General features: G+C 33.6%; 7 protein-coding genes and 1 non-coding gene across 9 annotated transcripts; 4 read left to right on the top strand and 4 right to left on the bottom strand.

Annotated features, from left to right (window-relative positions):
* Nucleotides 1–322: 322 nt before the first annotated feature.
* On the bottom strand, nt 323–2004 carry mog-2 (putative U2 small nuclear ribonucleoprotein A'). Its single transcript, NM_062362.6, has 2 exons — nt 1769–2004; nt 323–1029 (listed from the first exon to the last, which is right to left on the bottom strand). The coding sequence occupies exons 1-2, from the start codon at nt 1996–1998 to the stop codon at nt 498–500; spliced, it is 762 nt and encodes a 253-aa protein (NP_494763.1). The 5' UTR covers nt 1999–2004; the 3' UTR covers nt 323–497.
* A 125-nt stretch (nt 2005–2129) lies between these two features.
* On the bottom strand, nt 2130–3109 carry H20J04.6 (Transmembrane protein 222). Its single transcript, NM_062361.6, has 4 exons — nt 3020–3109; nt 2883–2967; nt 2707–2832; nt 2130–2658 (listed from the first exon to the last, which is right to left on the bottom strand). The coding sequence occupies exons 1-4, from the start codon at nt 3103–3105 to the stop codon at nt 2449–2451; spliced, it is 507 nt and encodes a 168-aa protein (NP_494762.2). The 5' UTR covers nt 3106–3109; the 3' UTR covers nt 2130–2448.
* Nucleotides 3110–3808: 699 nt separating this feature from the next.
* Y52E8A.1 (RNA helicase) lies at nt 3809–4299 on the bottom strand (the record flags this gene model as incomplete). The annotated part of the gene is made up of 3 exons (NM_001377782.2): nt 3809–3880; nt 3927–4073; nt 4120–4299. The coding sequence occupies 3 exons, from the start codon at nt 4297–4299 to the stop codon at nt 3809–3811; spliced, it is 399 nt and encodes a 132-aa protein (NP_001364686.1).
* Nucleotides 4300–4747: 448 nt separating this feature from the next.
* Nucleotides 4748–5529, bottom strand: Y52E8A.2 (RING-type domain-containing protein). Its single transcript, NM_062359.6, has 3 exons — nt 5422–5529; nt 4970–5372; nt 4748–4916 (listed from the first exon to the last, which is right to left on the bottom strand). The coding sequence occupies exons 1-3, from the start codon at nt 5508–5510 to the stop codon at nt 4830–4832; spliced, it is 579 nt and encodes a 192-aa protein (NP_494760.1). The 5' UTR covers nt 5511–5529; the 3' UTR covers nt 4748–4829.
* An 866-nt stretch (nt 5530–6395) lies between these two features.
* Nucleotides 6396–9736, top strand: Y52E8A.6 (UNC93-like protein MFSD11; the record flags this gene model as incomplete). Its single annotated transcript, NM_001276730.2, has 10 exons — nt 6396–6553; nt 6603–6790; nt 6837–6933; nt 6978–7053; nt 7102–7225; nt 8525–8614; nt 8688–8958; nt 9009–9144; nt 9396–9651; nt 9726–9736. 9 exons carry the CDS (start codon nt 6396–6398, stop codon nt 9564–9566), a joined length of 1311 nt encoding a protein of 436 aa, NP_001263659.1. The 3' UTR covers nt 9567–9651; nt 9726–9736.
* Nucleotides 9737–10253: 517 nt separating this feature from the next.
* Nucleotides 10254–11948, top strand: srw-40 (G-protein coupled receptors family 1 profile domain-containing protein; the record flags this gene model as incomplete). Its single annotated transcript, NM_001377781.1, has 5 exons — nt 10254–10345; nt 10413–10643; nt 10689–10829; nt 11275–11718; nt 11765–11948. 5 exons carry the CDS (start codon nt 10254–10256, stop codon nt 11946–11948), a joined length of 1092 nt encoding a protein of 363 aa, NP_001364687.1.
* Nucleotides 11949–13914: 1966 nt separating this feature from the next.
* Y52E8A.7 lies at nt 13915–14020 on the top strand. Its single transcript, NR_050989.1, has one exon. It is a non-coding gene; the product is annotated as an Unclassified non-coding RNA Y52E8A.7 (non-coding RNA).
* Nucleotides 14021–14149: 129 nt separating this feature from the next.
* plep-1 (UNC93-like protein MFSD11) lies at nt 14150–16730 on the top strand (the record flags this gene model as incomplete). Of its 2 annotated transcripts, NM_001313676.4 has the most annotated exons (9): nt 14150–14431; nt 14860–14929; nt 15271–15443; nt 15487–15607; nt 15657–15746; nt 15844–16117; nt 16171–16306; nt 16373–16517; nt 16561–16730. In NM_001313676.4, the coding sequence occupies 9 exons, from the start codon at nt 14150–14152 to the stop codon at nt 16638–16640; spliced, it is 1371 nt and encodes a 456-aa protein (NP_001300605.1). The 2 variants fall into 2 exon arrangements, with proteins under 2 accessions (NP_001300605.1, NP_001300606.1); NM_001313677.3 differs by lacking the exon at nt 14150–14431 and having other exon boundaries at nt 14869–14929; nt 16561–16640.
* Nucleotides 16731–18132: the final 1402 nt, after the last annotated feature.

Here is an 18132-nt window from a genome sequence, read left to right as displayed (position 1 = left end):
TTTAAGGGTTTTGAAGTTTTTTTTTTGCGGAAAAATGACAAAAAAACACAAAAAATGGATTATTTTAGGCGAGAATTCAAAAAAAAATCCGCGTTTTTTCCAATTTTTAAACCTTTTTTTTCCAAATAGATATTTGAAGGCGCTGGGAAGTTCCCAGTGGGAACCTCTCAAAATTAATAAAATAATAAAAAATAGCCGGAAAACACAAAAATGGCTGAAAAAGGATTTTTTTCTAACTTTTTGTTGCAAAAATTTCAAAAAATCAAATATAAAAAGGCACGGGGAACCTTTGAAAAATCGATAAAAATATCAAAAATAATAGGGGAAATATTGTTTTATGGTATATAAAAATTACAAAAAAAGGGAAGACAGACTGGGAAAAAATTGGAAAAAAATGAGAATATAAATAAAACAAGGAGTATCATTTTAACATTAAAAAAATCAAATAAAATAAATAAATAAATTTTAGCAGCACATTCTGCAATTTTCAAGATTTTTCAAGACTCCATCGCTTCCCCATCGGCACCATTCTGATCCATCTGACGATTCCATCCCTTTTCCGGAACCTTTCCCGATGCCAGAATCGACTGAAGATAGTTGACTTCACTGAGTGACTTGGCATTCTTGATCGCTTCCTTGATCTTCTCCCGATCTTCATCAGTAAGCCGAGCACCTCCACCCGAACTATTCTCATTTGGTTCAATTTCTGATGGATCTTCTGTATGAACACTCTTCTGAATCGCATCTCTCGCCTTCTTTCCACTTTTTCCTTTGAACATCTTCTTCGCAGCTTCACGTTCTGTCAGTCTGACTCGATTGAAGTCAATCACTCGAACCGTCGGCAGCTTGTAGATCATATACATCCGATAATTGTCCTTGTGAGTTATCGGATTTCCGATAAATGTCACGTACTCGAGCTTCTTGCATTCTGCCAGTGGCTCAATGTCTCCGAGCTCGCAAATGTTGTTGTTGGTCAGTGCAAGAGTTTTGAGATTTGGAAGTTTTGTGGCAATGTCGGGTGCGATATAGCTGAAAATATGGGGTAAATTGGTGGGAATGGAGCTCGAAAATGTGGGAAAAAAGCAGTTTTGCAATGAAAAATGGAGGGTTTTTAATTTTTTTTCAGGAAATAGTAACCATAAAATTTAAATTTTTGAAGAATAAATTAGAGAAAGTATTTTAAAAATTTGAAAATGACCAAAATTTTAGGATATTTTCTGAAAAATCGATTTTTTCCCCTACTTTCCGAAAAAAACTTCGATTTTTCGAAAAATGGCTTAAAATTTTTCGAACTTTTTCAGGAAAAAAATTATATTTTTCCTATGTTCTTTCATAAAAAACTGATTTTTTCGTTTTTTTTTTTTGGAAAAAATAGCGAAATCCGGCTAAATCTGAATTTTTCGCCAACTTGCCGAAAAAAAAATTTGGAAATTTCATGAAATTTCAGAGCAAAGAAACGTTTTTTTTTCAATTTTTTAAATTCAATTTAGGGAAGTTTGTCAGAATTTTCCGGTTTAAAATTTTTTAAAACCCTATTTCAAGCTGAAATCACCGAATTCTGCCAGGAAACCCCATTTTTCGGTACTTTTCAGTCGAAAATAACCAAAGTTGGGTACAAATCGACTGGAAAAGCACTAAAACACGGATAAATTGGCAAAATTGGAATTTTTAGCTAAAATTTGGGCTTTTCCAGCAAAATATGGTGCAAAATTCTATATTTTTAGCTAAATTTAGCCACTTTTCGCTCGTTTTTCGGAAAACTACGCACTTGATTCGATTATTATGAAGATACAGCGTATTCAAACGAGAAAACGTCGGAAAATTGTCCAATTTCCTGATATCGTTGTCAGTCAGATCGATGACATCGAATTGATCCCTCGTCACTCCCATATTCTCGATTACGGGGATTTTTTGGCCGCGCAAGTTGATCTCCCGCATATTGACCGAATTGACGAATTGTGGACGCTCGGCGAACAGCTCAGTCGTGAGACGGACCATTTTTCGCTGGAATTAGGGGGTTTTCAATGTAAAAAATAACAAAAAAACATAGAAGATAGACAAAAAGTCGGCTGCAAACCGGTTAAACATCAAGAAAACTTGAAAAAAATATATATGAAAATTACAGAAAAAAAATACATTTTACATAATATATCACACGAAATATTTAACAGTTGGACTATATTTTACATGAGATCAAATTATTCCACAAAATAGTCTATTTAACCATGTTTTTCAGCATTATTCACGAAAAATCAGTGTAAAAATATAGAAAATCCCTCGATTTCTCTGAAATTACCATTTATTCCAGCTGAAACGTCCATTTTTGTTCATTTTCTCAACTGTTTCGGCTGAAATAAATGCTGTTTCTAGATAAATCTAATTTTCAATGAAAATATGCTGGAAAACATAATGAAATAGGTCATTTTGTAGAATTCCCATGGTCAAAAATTATAAAAAAGCCCACAGCGCAACGAAAATGAAGACAATTATAACGAATGGAAGGTATTGAGCGAGCATATCCGTGTTACGAACGAAGCTTCCTTTTGTCAGTGAATACCACGCCAAATTGATCATATTCCAGTCCTCGCGCTCATCGTAGCGCATTTTGTTGAGAGCCAGAGCCACGTGCGAGTGACAATTATCGCAGATGAGATTGTGCTGGAAATAAATGAAATATTGATCGGAAAAATCGATTAAAAACCGTACAGTTCTAGTTTTATACGTGTCGGAAGCATCTTGAACTGCTCTATCGAAGACTTCCGCGCCACCTTCCACCTTTTCCGGGCCTAATTGCCAGTATCTTGTGGGCCAGCCGAATCCCATGTCGTCTTCCTAAAAATATTCTACTTTTTGGAAGTAATAAATTGAATTTGGGCACAAACCGCCACATAATAGCTCCCAGCAAAGTCTCGAATGATTCCACGGCTATTCGCGATTCCCATGTGGCCGATGAATGGGAAAAACCAACTGAAACAGCATTTTTAGCTGGATTATTGGGATAAAATTAGATATTTCCTACGTCAGGCATGGAATCGGAGTCCAAACAATGCAGTATGGATACCGATTGTTTTCTGGGCAGATGTCACGGTCGGTGAGCGGCATCATTGACCTAGAAATGGAGATAGACACTGGTGAATTGGAAAAAAACGAGCAGATCAGGTGATTAAAACGTTTAAAATGTATGAAACAAAATTTCGTGATAATTTTAAGCCGAAAAATCAAAAAATCGCCTCAAAATTGAAGGAAAACAATCGAAAAACGCAAAATTCTGGAAAAAAATAAATCGAAAATTCAAATGTCCGCAAACACCGCGCGGCGAAACTGCACACAATGCGCAGTATTGTACGCGCAAAAAACTTGGAATAATAAGAAAATTTAATATTTATTCGGCAACTAAAAATAGGAAAATTCTAATTTAATTGGAATTTTTATGAACAAAAAAGCCAAAGCGGAAATTAAACCCTACCGTACTACCCATTCCTAAAGGCGCATAAGTCTTTATCAGGCAAAGATCGAAAGAGATGCTATCAAATTGCGGTATGAATGGACAATATGTGCAAAGTACAAGCCAAGACAAACTGAATAACAATGAAACTGAAAAGGAAACACCAAAGTTGAGATAGGTAAATGTTGAAGATCCCGAAGGTTTTTCATCCAGGCGGGAGCAAAAAGTCTCTTTTTCAAGTTCACTTCTGAATATCTGTTTTTTCCATCTTTTTACATTGAAAAATGAATTTGAATCAATAATGAAATAAAAATAATCTTCATCAATCAATTGGAAGTCATAAACGAAAAGAAATCAGGAAAGTTATTGTTTTTCAATTGTGCGTTGGACCTTCAAAGTGATGTTTCCTCGATTCTTGAAATCTCTTAAACCTCCCTGCAAAAAAATACAAAAAATTACATTTAAAAAATCTAATTCTTACATAATTATAAATATTTATTCCATCGATCGATAAGTTTATGTCACCAGCATAAAGAGCTTCATCTACCGGCGATCCTGGAATAACCGAAAGAACCTTGGCGATGCCATTTGAGATTGTAATATGGCATCCAAAATGTTGACTGGATGTCTGAAAAAATCTGTATAAGTATACTGGATGTGTTCGGGATGTATACCTTGTTAATTACAACAGTAAGAATTTCATGCTCCGGGACCGGCTCCGGTTCCTCGCTTCCTTCGAGAATTTTTGGAATACAAGCCGCCTGAACCGGCGTCGCAGTTTTAATTTGCATAGTTTCGAGCTGTTGGTTGATCCAGGAGCACACGCCGAGCTGGGAGAATTTCTTAGTTGTCATGTTGTCTTCGGAGATTTGAATGGGCTTTGGGGTGTCATCTGATGACTTGAATTCATCGCCTTCTTCTCCATCGGATTTTTCTTTATCTGAAACTTAGTTTTTCCTCGCCCTTGACAGCTTCTTCAATTTCCTCAAAATCTTCATTTTTCACGTTTCCTGAGCTAGGAGGCTCTTCCTGTTCTTCATTCATCTCCAAATCATCATCATTGTCCGGTAGAATTGCGTCTGGCATGATTTTGGCTGTAAATTCATAGAATGTTCGAGTTTTTTTTATTTTTAATTTTTTTGTAAAAATTAATTTTTCGTTTTTTCTCAATTTTTTGTCCGAAAAAAAATAAGAAAAGTTCGAATTTCTGTGTTTTTTAAGGCGATTGAATTTATGCAAGTCAAGTTCAGTCGACATCCCGAAAAATTCTGATCGACGTCGAAACCACTCCAAAAGCTATGTTATAGTTTTATTACAACTGTAATTATTAAAAAGCAAAACGAATTACACATGAAATTATTGAAAAATTAATTAAAACGAGGTATTAAAGAGATGGAAATTCCGTTGGATCCAGCATCCCTCGATTACAAGCTGGACAAACGCTCTTTTCCTTGAACCATTGGGAAGCGCACTGAAAATTTTGAAATTTATTTATGAAAAGGTTTTTGAAATGAATAATCTTACATCGAGATGAAACCGACGTCTACACGAATTGCATTTGATAGTTTTTTCAGTCGAAATAACGTCGTCCAGACAGATAAGGCATCGAGCATCTGATAGCTCGGCGCTAGAGCTTGAAATTGATGAAGAAAAGGAGACTGACGGGATGGATCCTTTTTCGCTGGAGGTTGAAGCTTTGAGCTTCTCTGCGCCATTCAGAAGAGCTTTTTCATATTCTTGCATAAACGAATCCGAGAAGGATGGAAATTCCGGAAGCTTCTTGAGCTGAATTCGAGTAGAATTGTCGTTTGACATCAGAATCTCTTCAATATTCTCATCCAACACTAGCATGAAATTCTGGAATGCTCGATTGAACTTGATCAGCTCGTATTTCGCGGCACGCATCGTAACTTCATCTGCCGATAGTCTGAAAAATACAAATTAAAATTTTAGTTGAATGCCGTAATTAAAAATACCTGGCGACAAGTTCCGCGGCTCGTCGCATTGGATTTTCCTTCAAAATCAAATTCCTCGTCGATTCTAGGCCTTCCAACGTGTTTACCATGATTTCCAATCGATAAACTCTAAAACTTAATATATTCTGGGAAAAATAATATTTTTAAAACCAGTTAACGACAAAATCACACAGAGAAAGCTGCACAATTCAGAAAAGATCCGAAAAATCGATAAATCCAGCGTGGCAAACAAAACGTGGGCCTACCGTACCGCTTCAAGGGACATGGTATAATTCTTGCACGGGTTTCGCAACGATTGAGTAGTTAATTAATTTAAATGGAGGTAAAATTAAGAATTTCGAATTTGTTGAATAATTTATATATTTTTCAATATTATTTCCAAAAAAAAAACAAATAAAATAAGGAAAATTTGAATTTAATTGACATCTTTCTGAACGAAAAAGCCAAAGCGGAAATTAAATCCTACCGTACCCATTTTTAAAGGCGCACAAAGTTTTATCGGGCCAAGATCCCGCCGCGTCTTTGAAATTTCCAGGCACAGAATTAAAAATAAAAGAGGTTTTAAGAGGAAACCACATGTTGAAAAAGGTTTATTTACAATTCCAAAAAAAACACTTTTATAGTAAAAATACAATTACTTGATGCTTGGCTGTGTTAGTTCCTCGTTTCGATACATATTGACGGTTTTTGAACAAGTTTCTCGAATTGAACGTTCCAAATTAAAGGGAATTATGCAAATTTCTGGATTATTCGGAAAAAAGTTTCACTGATGACTGAAAAAGGAGAAGAATAATATTGTTGGATAGTATAAAAAATGACAAAAAGTAGAGTGCCTAGTTTTTGTCTTTGTCATAAACCTTTGATATTTTTTCCAAGTCATAAATTATTTTTTTTCAAGTTTCTTTTTTTTGAAACTTTGTTTCAAATTTGTAGTTTTTACAGGAATAAAAATCTAGAGGCTTCCGATTTCGGATATGGCTATTGACCAAGGGACGAAAAATGTGCTCCGACTATCGATTTCATTTTTGCTCCTATTTTTTGCTTATATGAGTCAAGAATACATACAAGAACCACTTATCGAGGAAAAGCATAAAACCGGTGGGAATATTGATCCTCACGCCGGTTATCATAGGTTTGTCTCTTCTATATGGTCACTTTTTCAAAAGCAAAACTGATTTTAGTTTTGCTATAACTTACTTCTTTTTCACACTTTCTTGCCTATTTGTTGCTCCAATAATTGATAAGATTTCCGCGAAATGGGGAATGGTTCTGAGATTTTCGGCATATATTGCATTTCAATATGGATTTATACATATGAATACTTATTATGTGTACATTACTTCAGCGAGTTTGGGTGTCGGTGGTGCTTGTAAGTATGAATCAGGAGGGCTTCGCAAATGTTCTGAAACTTTCAGTCATATGGGTTGGCCAGGGAAAATATCTGACGGAAAACTGCACAAGTGAAACTATTGAACGAAATATTGCTCTGACTTGGTTCATTTTTAAGTTCTGGTGAGTACTTCCATCAATTCTCTGTACCATTTTGATTTTTCAAGCCTCCTCGGTGGTGGAATATTTCTCTACGTTCTGTTCTACAATCAAAAAATGAACGAATTTCTGGAATCTGGAGATGTATTGTATTTCCAACATCCATCTGTTTCTAATTCTGCCAATTTTCAGTACAAAACATTCGTCTATATCTGTTGTTCCATTTCTCTATTGGCGGCGATTAACACGGCATTTCTGCCACAATCAGTGTATGTTCCGGAGAGAAAGAAGCATGAGACGTTCGCGAAGACATTGAGTGAGTTTATGGTAGGTCGCCTTTATGCCTGCCTGCCTACCACCTAATCTAAATTGAGTGTGAGCACAATGTCACTGACTGAAGATTATTTCATTTTGACTGTTAATGAAAGTTCAGCTGCTCGGCAGTAGGCACATATACAGCCCATCATCGGGCAGGCGTAGGTTGTCAGGGAAGTAGGCAGATTTTTTTTGCTTTTTGCCTGCCTATCTATCTACCTAACAGTATGAGACCTAGTTTTGAAATGTTTTCCAAAATTTTTCGGAGTAGAGAAAATTGCGAAAAAATCACATTAAATGATATCAAGTTACTTGGTGACAATGTCAGCGCTATTCAAAAATCAATCAATGTCGTGACGGATTGGTGCGCAAAATGGAAATTGAACCTTGCTGAAAACAAAACCAATGTTATTCACTTTGGAAAGCGGAATCCAAAAAATGAATATTATGCAAACGGAATGAAAATCACCAAAAAGGACTCAGTGAAAGACCTTGGAATCTTCGTCGACGACAAGCTGAACTTCCAGAAGCACATAAACATCATTTCGAACTTAGCCCTTCTCAAATGCCGGCAGTTACTTCGATCCTTCCGCTCAACAAATGCCAGCCTTTACTTCAAATTGTACAATATCTATGTGCAGCCAATATTAAACTACGGATGTGAAATCTACAACCCGATCTCTAAAAATCTGATTAAACAACTGGAGTCGCCACTGAAGTTTTTCTCGAGAAGAGTCTTCCAACGCTGCAATCTATCATACTCATCATATGAAAACCGTCTAGCTCAGATGAACCAAAAGTCAGTTCAACACCTGCGGATTCTTCAAATATTGAGGACCTATCACAACATCATGTCTGGTGAATACCACTTTCCGAATGCCGCATCAACTGTGAGGAAGGCTCGCTCACCCAGATATCCGTACATGATGTGCCCTTGTGGATCAATCAACGAAAGCTTCCTACTAGTCAATCTTCACCTATGGAACCGTATGGCCAAGTTACTTCCGGGGACAATGAGCCGTCAAATGTTTGCATCACGATTAAATTCTATCCCGTTTAATTATTTTTCCCACCCAACTTGATCCCCTTAACTACTTCTGGTTTACAGGATCATTCAAATTATTCAAGTCTGTTTCTCCCGGTGATTATTCTATACTTTCTGTTTTGTTACGACGATTTGAATAAATATATATATATATGGGATTTTCAGGTTGTTTGAAATTTAAAAAAAACCAGTTCAGAAAAATTTTTACTTAAAAATTAAAAGCCTTCTATAAAAATTTTGGTAAAAAATTTCCAGAAGCCACGTTCAAAATAATGCGTGAATCTCCAATGCTCCTCCTGGTCTCTATCTTCCTCTATACAGGATTTTCCAGATCTTTTTGGATTGGTAAGTTGTGCCTACAAAAGGCTTGTGGCTACAGAAGGCAGGCACATGGGCATGCTGAATTGAAACCTTACAGCAATCTACCCAACCTGCATCAAATTCACCCCCGCACTCGGAGATAACACCGCAAAACTTCTAGCGATGAGTGGAATTGCAACCGGGATTGGTCAAATTGTAGCTGGTGGAATATTCTCAGTACTCGGAAAACGTGTCAGAATACTCGGAAAAGATATGATTGTAGTGATTGCTTGTGTACTTCATTTGATATGTTTTGTACTGATTTATTTGTTCTTCCCATATGATGCACCATTGCATCCTACACAGAATGTTGGGACTTTTGAGCCAAAGTTTGTATTTTTTAGGGAATTTTCAAAATTAAAATTATGATTTTTTTCAGTGCCTATATAGCAATATTCTGTTCTGGGCTTCTTGGTTTCGGTGATGCAATTATTCAGACTCAAGTCTACTCGTTCCTCTGTGACGGGTACTCGGAGGAATCGTCTCACGCATTTGCTCTATTCAAGTTTTACAGTGTAAGTGGGAATGTCTGCTTGGTAGGCCGCTTTTTCGAATAGGATTCTGGCAGGCAACAAGGCAGGTAGGCATGTCTGTACATCATGTCAAATTCGCATTTTCAGTAGAACTTTTGAAAATGTCCTAGCGCTTATTTTAAATAATTATTTAGACTGTTCGAAATGCAGAGAAATACTGCCACACACAATTTAGGCACAATACTGCCTGCCTGCCTTCAATGCGACCTACCCCTACCCTGCTCAATTTTCAGGCGATATCTTCAACAATAGCCTTCTTCGTTTCAAAATACTTCACGCTGGCCGGTCATCTCGTTCTCTACGGAGTTTTTGCAATTTTATCAGCTATCACAACAGTTCTAGCCCAACGATTGTATTTCCACAAAACTCGGCATTTGAATTTGAATTTGAGTTTATTTAACTAAAAGAAGAGAAATAAACAAATAAAACGAGACGAACCCTAAAAGAGTTCAACTCGAGTAAAAGTTACAAAAAAAAAGGCATTTCTTTCAAGGTACACTAACATAAGCTTTGAAGCTCAGCTCACTTATAATATGAGTGCACACGGTTAAAAAAAATTAAATTCAGAGAACACGGAGCCAACAAAAATAAAAAGCAGCGACTCGACGATAGAGGGTTCTTTTTCGGAGCATCGGAAAGAAACAACGGATTAGTATAAATTTTAATTTGTTTTTTTGTCGGATTGTGAAAATAAAACTAGGGAAAACCTCACCTTCCTCGAAATATTTTTATTTCAAATACGTTTTTATCTAATTTTTTTCAAAAATGTGAACTTGCCGAATTCGCCGAGCCCGGCGAATTTCAAAATTTGCCGCACCCCTCATGTTCATTCCAAAAACAGCGCTTTATAATTAATAAAAAGTATCTCACTGCAGGATTAATTGGTATTTTCTATATTTTAATCAGAATAAATCAGATATTTTTGCAAACAGCTTACTGGAATCAATTTGAAATTGCAATAAATACACACGAACCACGCAGAAAAAAATGAAAAAATATCTGCGTCACAGGAAAACAAGCAAACGTAATAAAACTTAAAGTTCTAAATCGTTACCTTTTTTGACAACGTCTTACATATCAAACTTCACAAAATGAACAATCAAGTTAACGAAACTATGATTCTTTTTGAAAATTTTAGTGAGGAATCAAGAAACTTTTGGGTTTTCATATACCTTAAAGTCAGGTAAATTTGATTAATTTATTATAGTTTTTAAAAGATATTCTCTATTAATATTAATTTAATTCAATAGATGTATTCGATTCTATGCGGATTTTGTAAGTTTTACTATTTGTTTCGTCGGATTTTTTGCAAACATAGTTCATTTGATTATTCTATCTCAAAAATCGATGAGAAATCTCTCAGTTAATGTGTTTTTCATTGGAATTGCAATTTGTGATACAATCCGATTGTTGCTAATTATTATTTCTTTCATTATTTATTTTTATTACATTTTTCAGGCATCATTTATTCATGAAAAATGGTGTTAGAGAATATACATTTATTCGATAATTTTTATTATTTTCAGCACTTCCCCAACTTCTCATTCAATGTTATTACTGGCAGTGTTATCTAGTAGTATACGTAATTTACTAAAAATATCCATGTGGTTTGCTTCAATAATGGGTGTTTTTCGAGCTCTTTTCATTAGATACCCATTTAACAAAATGTGAGGTTTACTTTCAAGTAGAACCAACTTACCATATATCCCGGCCAATTGGAATTAGTCAAAAACTATGTGTGCTTAATGTCTTCGATTTGTAGGAGTTCCAATTCTCTGAGAAAAATTTTGGCGGGAGTAGTTTCTAGACTTTTCAAGGAAAACCTGGAATCGTCTAGAAAAACTCAGAATCTTCTAGAAAAATTTAGAAACTGCTAGAACTTTCTAGTAAAATTAGAAAAATCTGGAAACTTCTATATTTTCTTGAAAGAAAAAATTTCGTCAGGAAAAGGTGTAACTGCACAGAAAATTTAGCACTTACTATTAGAGATTTATTGAAACAATTTGGTGTAAGCCAGGTGGAGCACGCGCCTTGCGACTGGTTCAAAAAACATCCTAGTTTCCGGCACTTCTTTGCTATCAACTTTCAAAAAACAAAAAATTTTTATTTCAGAGTAATTAGTTTGATGACTATAAAGAATAGTATTCGAACATCTATTCTGATAACACTCCTGATTCTACCATTTTGGTACACAAGTTTTATTAAAATTCGGGAAAATCCAAAATGGATTTGGAAACCGCCTTCAGATTGTCCAGGATTTTCGAAAAATTTCACTCAAATTGTTTATATAGTGGAAAAAATTGTCATTTTAGTCGACGTAATTGTGTTCAAGCTATTGCCCTCAATTATTCTCACAATAACTGCAATACTTCTTACTTTTCAACTGAAAAAGCAAAAAATTAGAAGTATACCAGTTTGGAATCAACAAAGTAAAATTCAAACAACTCGAACTACAAAGTTGGTTATAATTGAAACAGTTATGTTTCTAATACCTACATTGATAAAAGGTACACTTTATTTATCAAGATTTTTTGTATATAAATGCGTTGGCTTAACGTATGTTAATGCTTTTAAAATATTAATACAGTTTATTTGATTTCAGAGATATCATTGATAATCTTGCAATAATTTTCACTTTGTTGACAAACATTAATGGAAGTATTCATCTATTGATATGCTATCTTATGGCAACAAATTATCGAAATGCTGCAAAACAATTGTTTCGGTGGAAGGGAAATAAGAAAAACACAATTTTGATTCAATATATCAAACATTTTCAGAAATAAATATTTTTCCAATACATTTCCAGTTCAAAAAAGTTTTTTTTAATACATAGATAAGCCATGAACTATGATTTGTTGCTATTTAATTGGTTTACAAAACAACACATTTTAACTAATTCAGCAAAAAGGTCTGAAACTTTCATAGCGAATTGTTCCAAATTTGTATGGTCCTAGCTGCTTCTAACTGACTGCAAAAATTGATCACTTTTCAATTTCAGAACCAAAAACCTTTTTTTGTCATATTGCGTGTCTAACTATTTCCATTCCAGGAACTTTTTTCATGTTCTTTTGTAACTTTTTAATGTGCTGTTTAACTGAACAATTGACACATTTTCAAATGGAAAACTGGAAAGAGTTGATGTTTTAATGGCCAATTTATAATAATTGGGAATTTTATTGTATTTTTCAGGATATTTGTGAGATTGGTACATGACTTGAACTGGGCATTTTTGTCACTTTTATAGATTTTGCATTAAATTCATGAATATTGTTTTAAAATATATAGGTCTTAAAATAGGTAAAAAAGTCATTCATTTGCGCGGGAAGTAAAAAAAACAGTAATTTTTGTTTCAAGTTTGCAAATTTGTAAAAATCATTTCAAAGGTTCAGAAAAATTGTATCGTTTTTTTAAAGTTTTATTCGATTGTTGCCGTCCATTTTTAAACCTTTTTTAATTGTCAATTGACATGATTTTGATTGACCCAATCAGACATGTATTAGCTGTCTAAATGAACCAACAATCGACGCAACATGTCTTGAACTACAGCTTTGGTCACTGAGAACTAAAATACAGTGATTAAAAGTGATAAATTATATAAAAAATAGAGAATAAATAGAATTAAAACACTTATGTTAGGATAAAACGATAACTTTAAGTAATAAATTGAGCCCGAAGAGTTTTTTCAATATTTCACAAAAAATATTCAGAATTGTGTTCTTTCAGATAACTTACTAAAAGTAAAACGTATAAGATTATTTAGATTATTTTCAACAAAATCCGATAAAATGTTCGGAAATTTTTTCCGCATTGTCTAAAGCTTATCAAAAACTCATATATATTTTAAATTTAAATTAGAAAAAATTAGAGAAAAAGTAAAACTTCTAAAAAAGATTGAATTCAAAAAGTTCTTGGTTCTTCTTGAACATCCCAGTTTACTTTTTTTATAGCGTTTCATTTTGTGAAAAAAAAATATACTGGAAGTTTTTTTTTTGAATTTTGAAGCGTATTGTTGTTATTATTTCTTTTATCAAACATACAGCATCTTCGAAAGTGCAACACTTCAGCATATATCTCTCAATTTTTTCCCACTATAAGACAAAAAATGAATGCACTTTTTACCACATAAATTCCAGAAATAAAAGTTTCAGACTTTTTTTTCATTTTTTCTTCCAATTTTACCATAATCTCTACTTGATCTGTCTGTGCCCAGGAACACCGGTTTTAAACCTTTTTCTTTTTGAATTTCAAATTAGCAAAAAAAAAGCTGACAAGGAACTCTTAACAAAATTCTACATATATTTGAATTCATAATGATGAGAGAAAAATAGTCAAAAGATCGGAGGAGACAAACTTCAACCAGACATCATACAATCATATTTCTCTTTTCATGAGGGTTTCCCGGTTGCCTTTTGTCGGGGAAAAAACGGTCTGAACTCATTGAAAATTCTACTTCCTCTCACTTTCAATAAGTTCTGAAACCCCAGTTCTAAAACCTAGATCACAGTTTTTTGAAACTATTTTGGTTTCCTTGTTCTCCCCTCACATGACACATTTTGAGCATAATAGAGGCAATGTACAGACTTTGAAAATTTCATATAAAATGCTCAAGTTTGGAATAGTTAGTCTCATTGTGGCCGTGGCCTCTTCTGGTCTGACTTTTTGTATAAAACTCAATTCGAGATTTTTTTTGATAATTATAGGCCTGGGTTCAGGCTTAGGAATACGCTTCGGCATACGCTTAGGCTTTGGCTCAGGATTAGGCTTAGGCTCAGGCTCAGGCCTAGGATCAGGCTCAGGCCTAGGCTCAGGCTTAGGCTTAGGCTAAGGCTTAGGCTTAGGCTTAACCTTAGGCTTAATCTTGGTCCTACTACAGCTTCCTCTTTCTCGGCTACAGCTTCCTCTTCTTCTAAACGTTTTTTTTTTCAAACCCTTTTGTATTCAAATTTTCAGAGTTGTTTTTCTAGTCCATCTCGAAACTCTCAAAATGTGTGGAATATCCCGTGAAACAGTGAACATGCTCCGAGTCTCCACCTCCTTCCTGATCCTCTTTTCAGCTGTTCTGAGCCACGAATTCATCGCTGAGCCCTTGTTTCATGGACTGTCTGAAGCAAATATTGGTGGTATTCAGGCGAGGGACGGGTACTTGATGCTTTGTATTTTGTACTTTACCAACACGGTCAGCTGCTTTTTTGCTCCATTTGTGGTATCCAGAATTTCTGGAAAATGGGCAATGGTACTTGGAATGGTTGCGGCTTTTTGTATGCAGGTATTGGTTTTGTCCGGTACTAGAAATCAAAAATCTAATTGAAACACTTTGAATTCAACAAAAGTCGTTTTTTCCTCATTTCAACCTACATGCTATCAACTTTCATTTACATTAATCAATTTGCCAAAAAAAAAGGTTACGGCCCCTCTTTGGCAGTAGGCGTGTGTGTAGGCAGGCAGGTGTTTGTGTGCCTGCCCACGTCCAAAATAAACACCACCAAACCATAGAACACAATTGTTGGTCAAGGTGAACCCGTTCTGTTGGAAAACTGTACTTTTCTCCTATTGAATTCGAATGAAAATAAGAATTCAAAAGGACATTTTTGCTGTAGTCTGTAAACTTTTGATCTTGTTTTTTAAAAATGCTAAAAGTTGAAGTGAAGATTCTGAGGAAATCCTGTATTTCATGAGTGTTTAATAATTTTTCAGGCCGCCTATATGTTCCCGAATCGGTATATTTTAATGGTGACATCGGCGCTTGGCGGAGCTGGAGCAACGCGTAAGTTCTATGGAAAGCAGGCGACCAAACACAGCCTCACGGCGTTTAACTCTTCAAGTATTTTTAGTAGGCGAAATGTATGCCTGCCTACCTTGTACCTACTGGTGCCTACTGTCAAATTACACACATAAAAGCTATAGCTCAGCAAATACATATCGTAACCTACGAACATAAAAGCTTTTATTGTAGGCCCAAAATTTATAATACAGGCGGTAGGTAGATAGGCAGGGCAGGCATGAATGTGCCTAGGTAATTTGATTAAATTAACTTGAAGTAAAATATATTTCCATTTGATTAAATTAACTTGAAGTAAAACATATTTCCAAAAGATATATTTTCAGTTCTCTGGGTTGGCCAGGGGCAATATATCACTGAAAATATTTCGGAAGCGAATCGCGAGAAGAACACCTCGATTCAATGGGGCTTCTACAAAATGAGCTTGATTTTTGGCGGAGTTTTCTTCTTTTTCTACTTTCAAAACTCCTCCATTGATGCTATTGTGGCCAATGGACAAGTTTGCTTGATTTAGTTGTATTATTTAATTCTTGAAATTTCAGATGCAAATCTTCTTCATAGTATTCATGACATTCACAGTTTTATCCATAATCAATAGTATCTTTCTTCCACAAAGTCAAGTGTCTCAAAATCAAGCTATTCTTCCATTTTGTGAAACGTTTGGTGAGAAACTGTGCGATAGAGCTCATTTGCAACAACTAAACTTTTGCAGTCAACAGCTTCAAATTGCTGAAAACTCCAAGGATGTTCTGCTTTACGATTTTCTTTTTCTACACCGGATTGATCAGGTCTTTCTGGATTTGTGAGTTTTTTTTAATTTGGAATTGCGCGTGAAACCTAAAAAATCCTGGAAAATCGAAAAAAATGTAGGTAAAAAACTCGGCCATAAATTTTTTCAGCAATCTACCCGGCATGCATCAAATTCACATCTCAACTTTCCACCAATACAACTGCTATCCTAACTATCGGAATGATTGTCACTGGCTGCGGACAGGTTATCGGATCACTTTCAGTCGCAGTCATTGGAAATAAAATCCGAAAATTCGGCCAGCATACTCTCATTCTCTGTGCTCTCATTTTACACATTTTCTTGTGTGTTATGATCTCCTTGACATTCCCCAATGATGCTCCACTGGGACATACTGATAAGAATGGTCCAGTTTTTGGCGCGAGGTAGGTTTTTTCTTTTCTCAATGAAGCAAGCTTGCAACATCCGTATTTTTCAGTGTGCTCTCTGCGATGACTATTTCTGCATTATTGGGCTTCGGAGATGCTATTCTGCAGACACAAGTTTATTCTTATATCGCCAAATATTATCAGAATGAGAGCAGCACTGTTTTTTCGATTTTCAGATTTTCTAGTGTAAGTTTTCTATTTTATTTTTGAATTTCTCAGTAATGCAAACACGCTCTATTGATATTTTTTCAGGGAATTGCTTCTACTCTACTTTTCTTCGCTGCACAATATTTCCATTTGATGCACCATCTGATTTTAATAGCGATTTTCGCAGTTCTCAGTGGGCTGGCCGTTTTGAGGTTTCAAAAATCTTCTGCAGCAGTTTCTGAGAAGCAAAGTGAGATTTAACACATGATTTCTTCACTAAATATACAATTCAGAAGCTCCTATAACTGTCATTCCTACTGGCAAACTTGGCAGCTTACGGTCTCACTCTATCTCACCGCAACCACTGGTATAATAAAAATGTATCTCGTTGTAATTGTTTTAAGTTTTACGATTTTGTTAAATTTAATTTTTTGAGATGTAAATAAACTTATTTCAACAAGTATTTTTTCTCTTAAAAAATCTGTTTTTAAAATACTGTGCCTGGAATTTTAGAAACGCGGCCGGATTTTTGCCTGATAAAGACTTGCGCCTTTAAAAATGGGTACGGTAGGGTTTAATTTCCGCGTTTGGCTTTTTCGTTCAGAAAAATCCAGTTGTCACCCAGTTGTCACTCAGTTGTAAACTGAGTGACAACTGGGTGACAACGGAGTGACAACTGGGTGACAACTGAGTGACAACTGAGTGACAACCGGGTGACAACGGAGTGACAACTGGGTGACAACTGGGTGACAACTGAGTGACAACTGAGTGACAACTGGGTGACAACTGAGTGACAACTGGGTGACAACTGAGTGACAACTGGGTGACAACTGAGTGACTACTGGGTGACAACTGGGTGACAACTGAGTGACAACTGAGTGACAACTGGGTGATAACTGAGTGACAACTGGGTGACAACAGAGTGACAAATAAATAAATAAATATTAATTAAATAAATAAATATTAATTAAATAAATAAATAAATATTAATTAAATAAATAAATATTAATTAAAAAAATAAATATTAATTAAATAAATAAATAAATATTAATTAAATAAATAAATAAATATTAATTAAATAAATAAATATTAATTAAATAAATAAATGTTAATTAAATAAATAAATATTAATTAAATAAATAAATATTAATTAAATAAATAAATAAATATTAATTAAATAAATAAATATTAATTAAATAAATAAATAAATATTAATTAAATAAATAAATAAATATTAATTAAATAAATAAATATTAATTAAATAAATAAATGTTAATTAAATAAATAAATAAATAAATATTAATTAAATAAATAAATATTAATTAAATAAATAAAAATTAATTAAAAAAATAAATATTAATTAAATAAATAAATAAATATTAATTAAATAAATAAATATTAATTAAATAAATAAATATTAATTAAATAAATAAATATTAATTAAATAAATAAATATTAAATAAATAAATAAATATTAATTAAATAAATAAATATTAATTAAATAAATAAATAAATATTAATTAAATAAATAAATAAATATTAATTAAATAAATAAATATTAATTAAATAAATAAATGTTAATTAAATAAATAAATATTAATTAAATAAATAAATATTAATTAAATAAATAAATATTAATCAAATAAATAATTATTAATTAAATAAATAAATATTAATTAAATAAATAAATATTAATTAAATAAAGAAATATTAATTAAATAAATAAATATTAATTAAATAAATAAATATTAATTAAATAAATAAATATTAATTAAATAATTAAATAAATATTCTGTGAAGCCAGAGAGTAATTTTTTTACCTGCTTTTTCTGTTGTCATAAATTCATTTTTGCTCTCAGTTTGTT

Source organism: Caenorhabditis elegans, chromosome II (genome assembly GCF_000002985.6).
Source record: "Caenorhabditis elegans chromosome II".
Lineage (NCBI taxonomy): Eukaryota > Metazoa > Nematoda > Chromadorea > Rhabditida > Rhabditidae > Caenorhabditis > Caenorhabditis elegans.
Note: the sequence above shows the minus strand (reverse complement) of the source record. Positions and strands in the feature narration are given on the sequence as shown.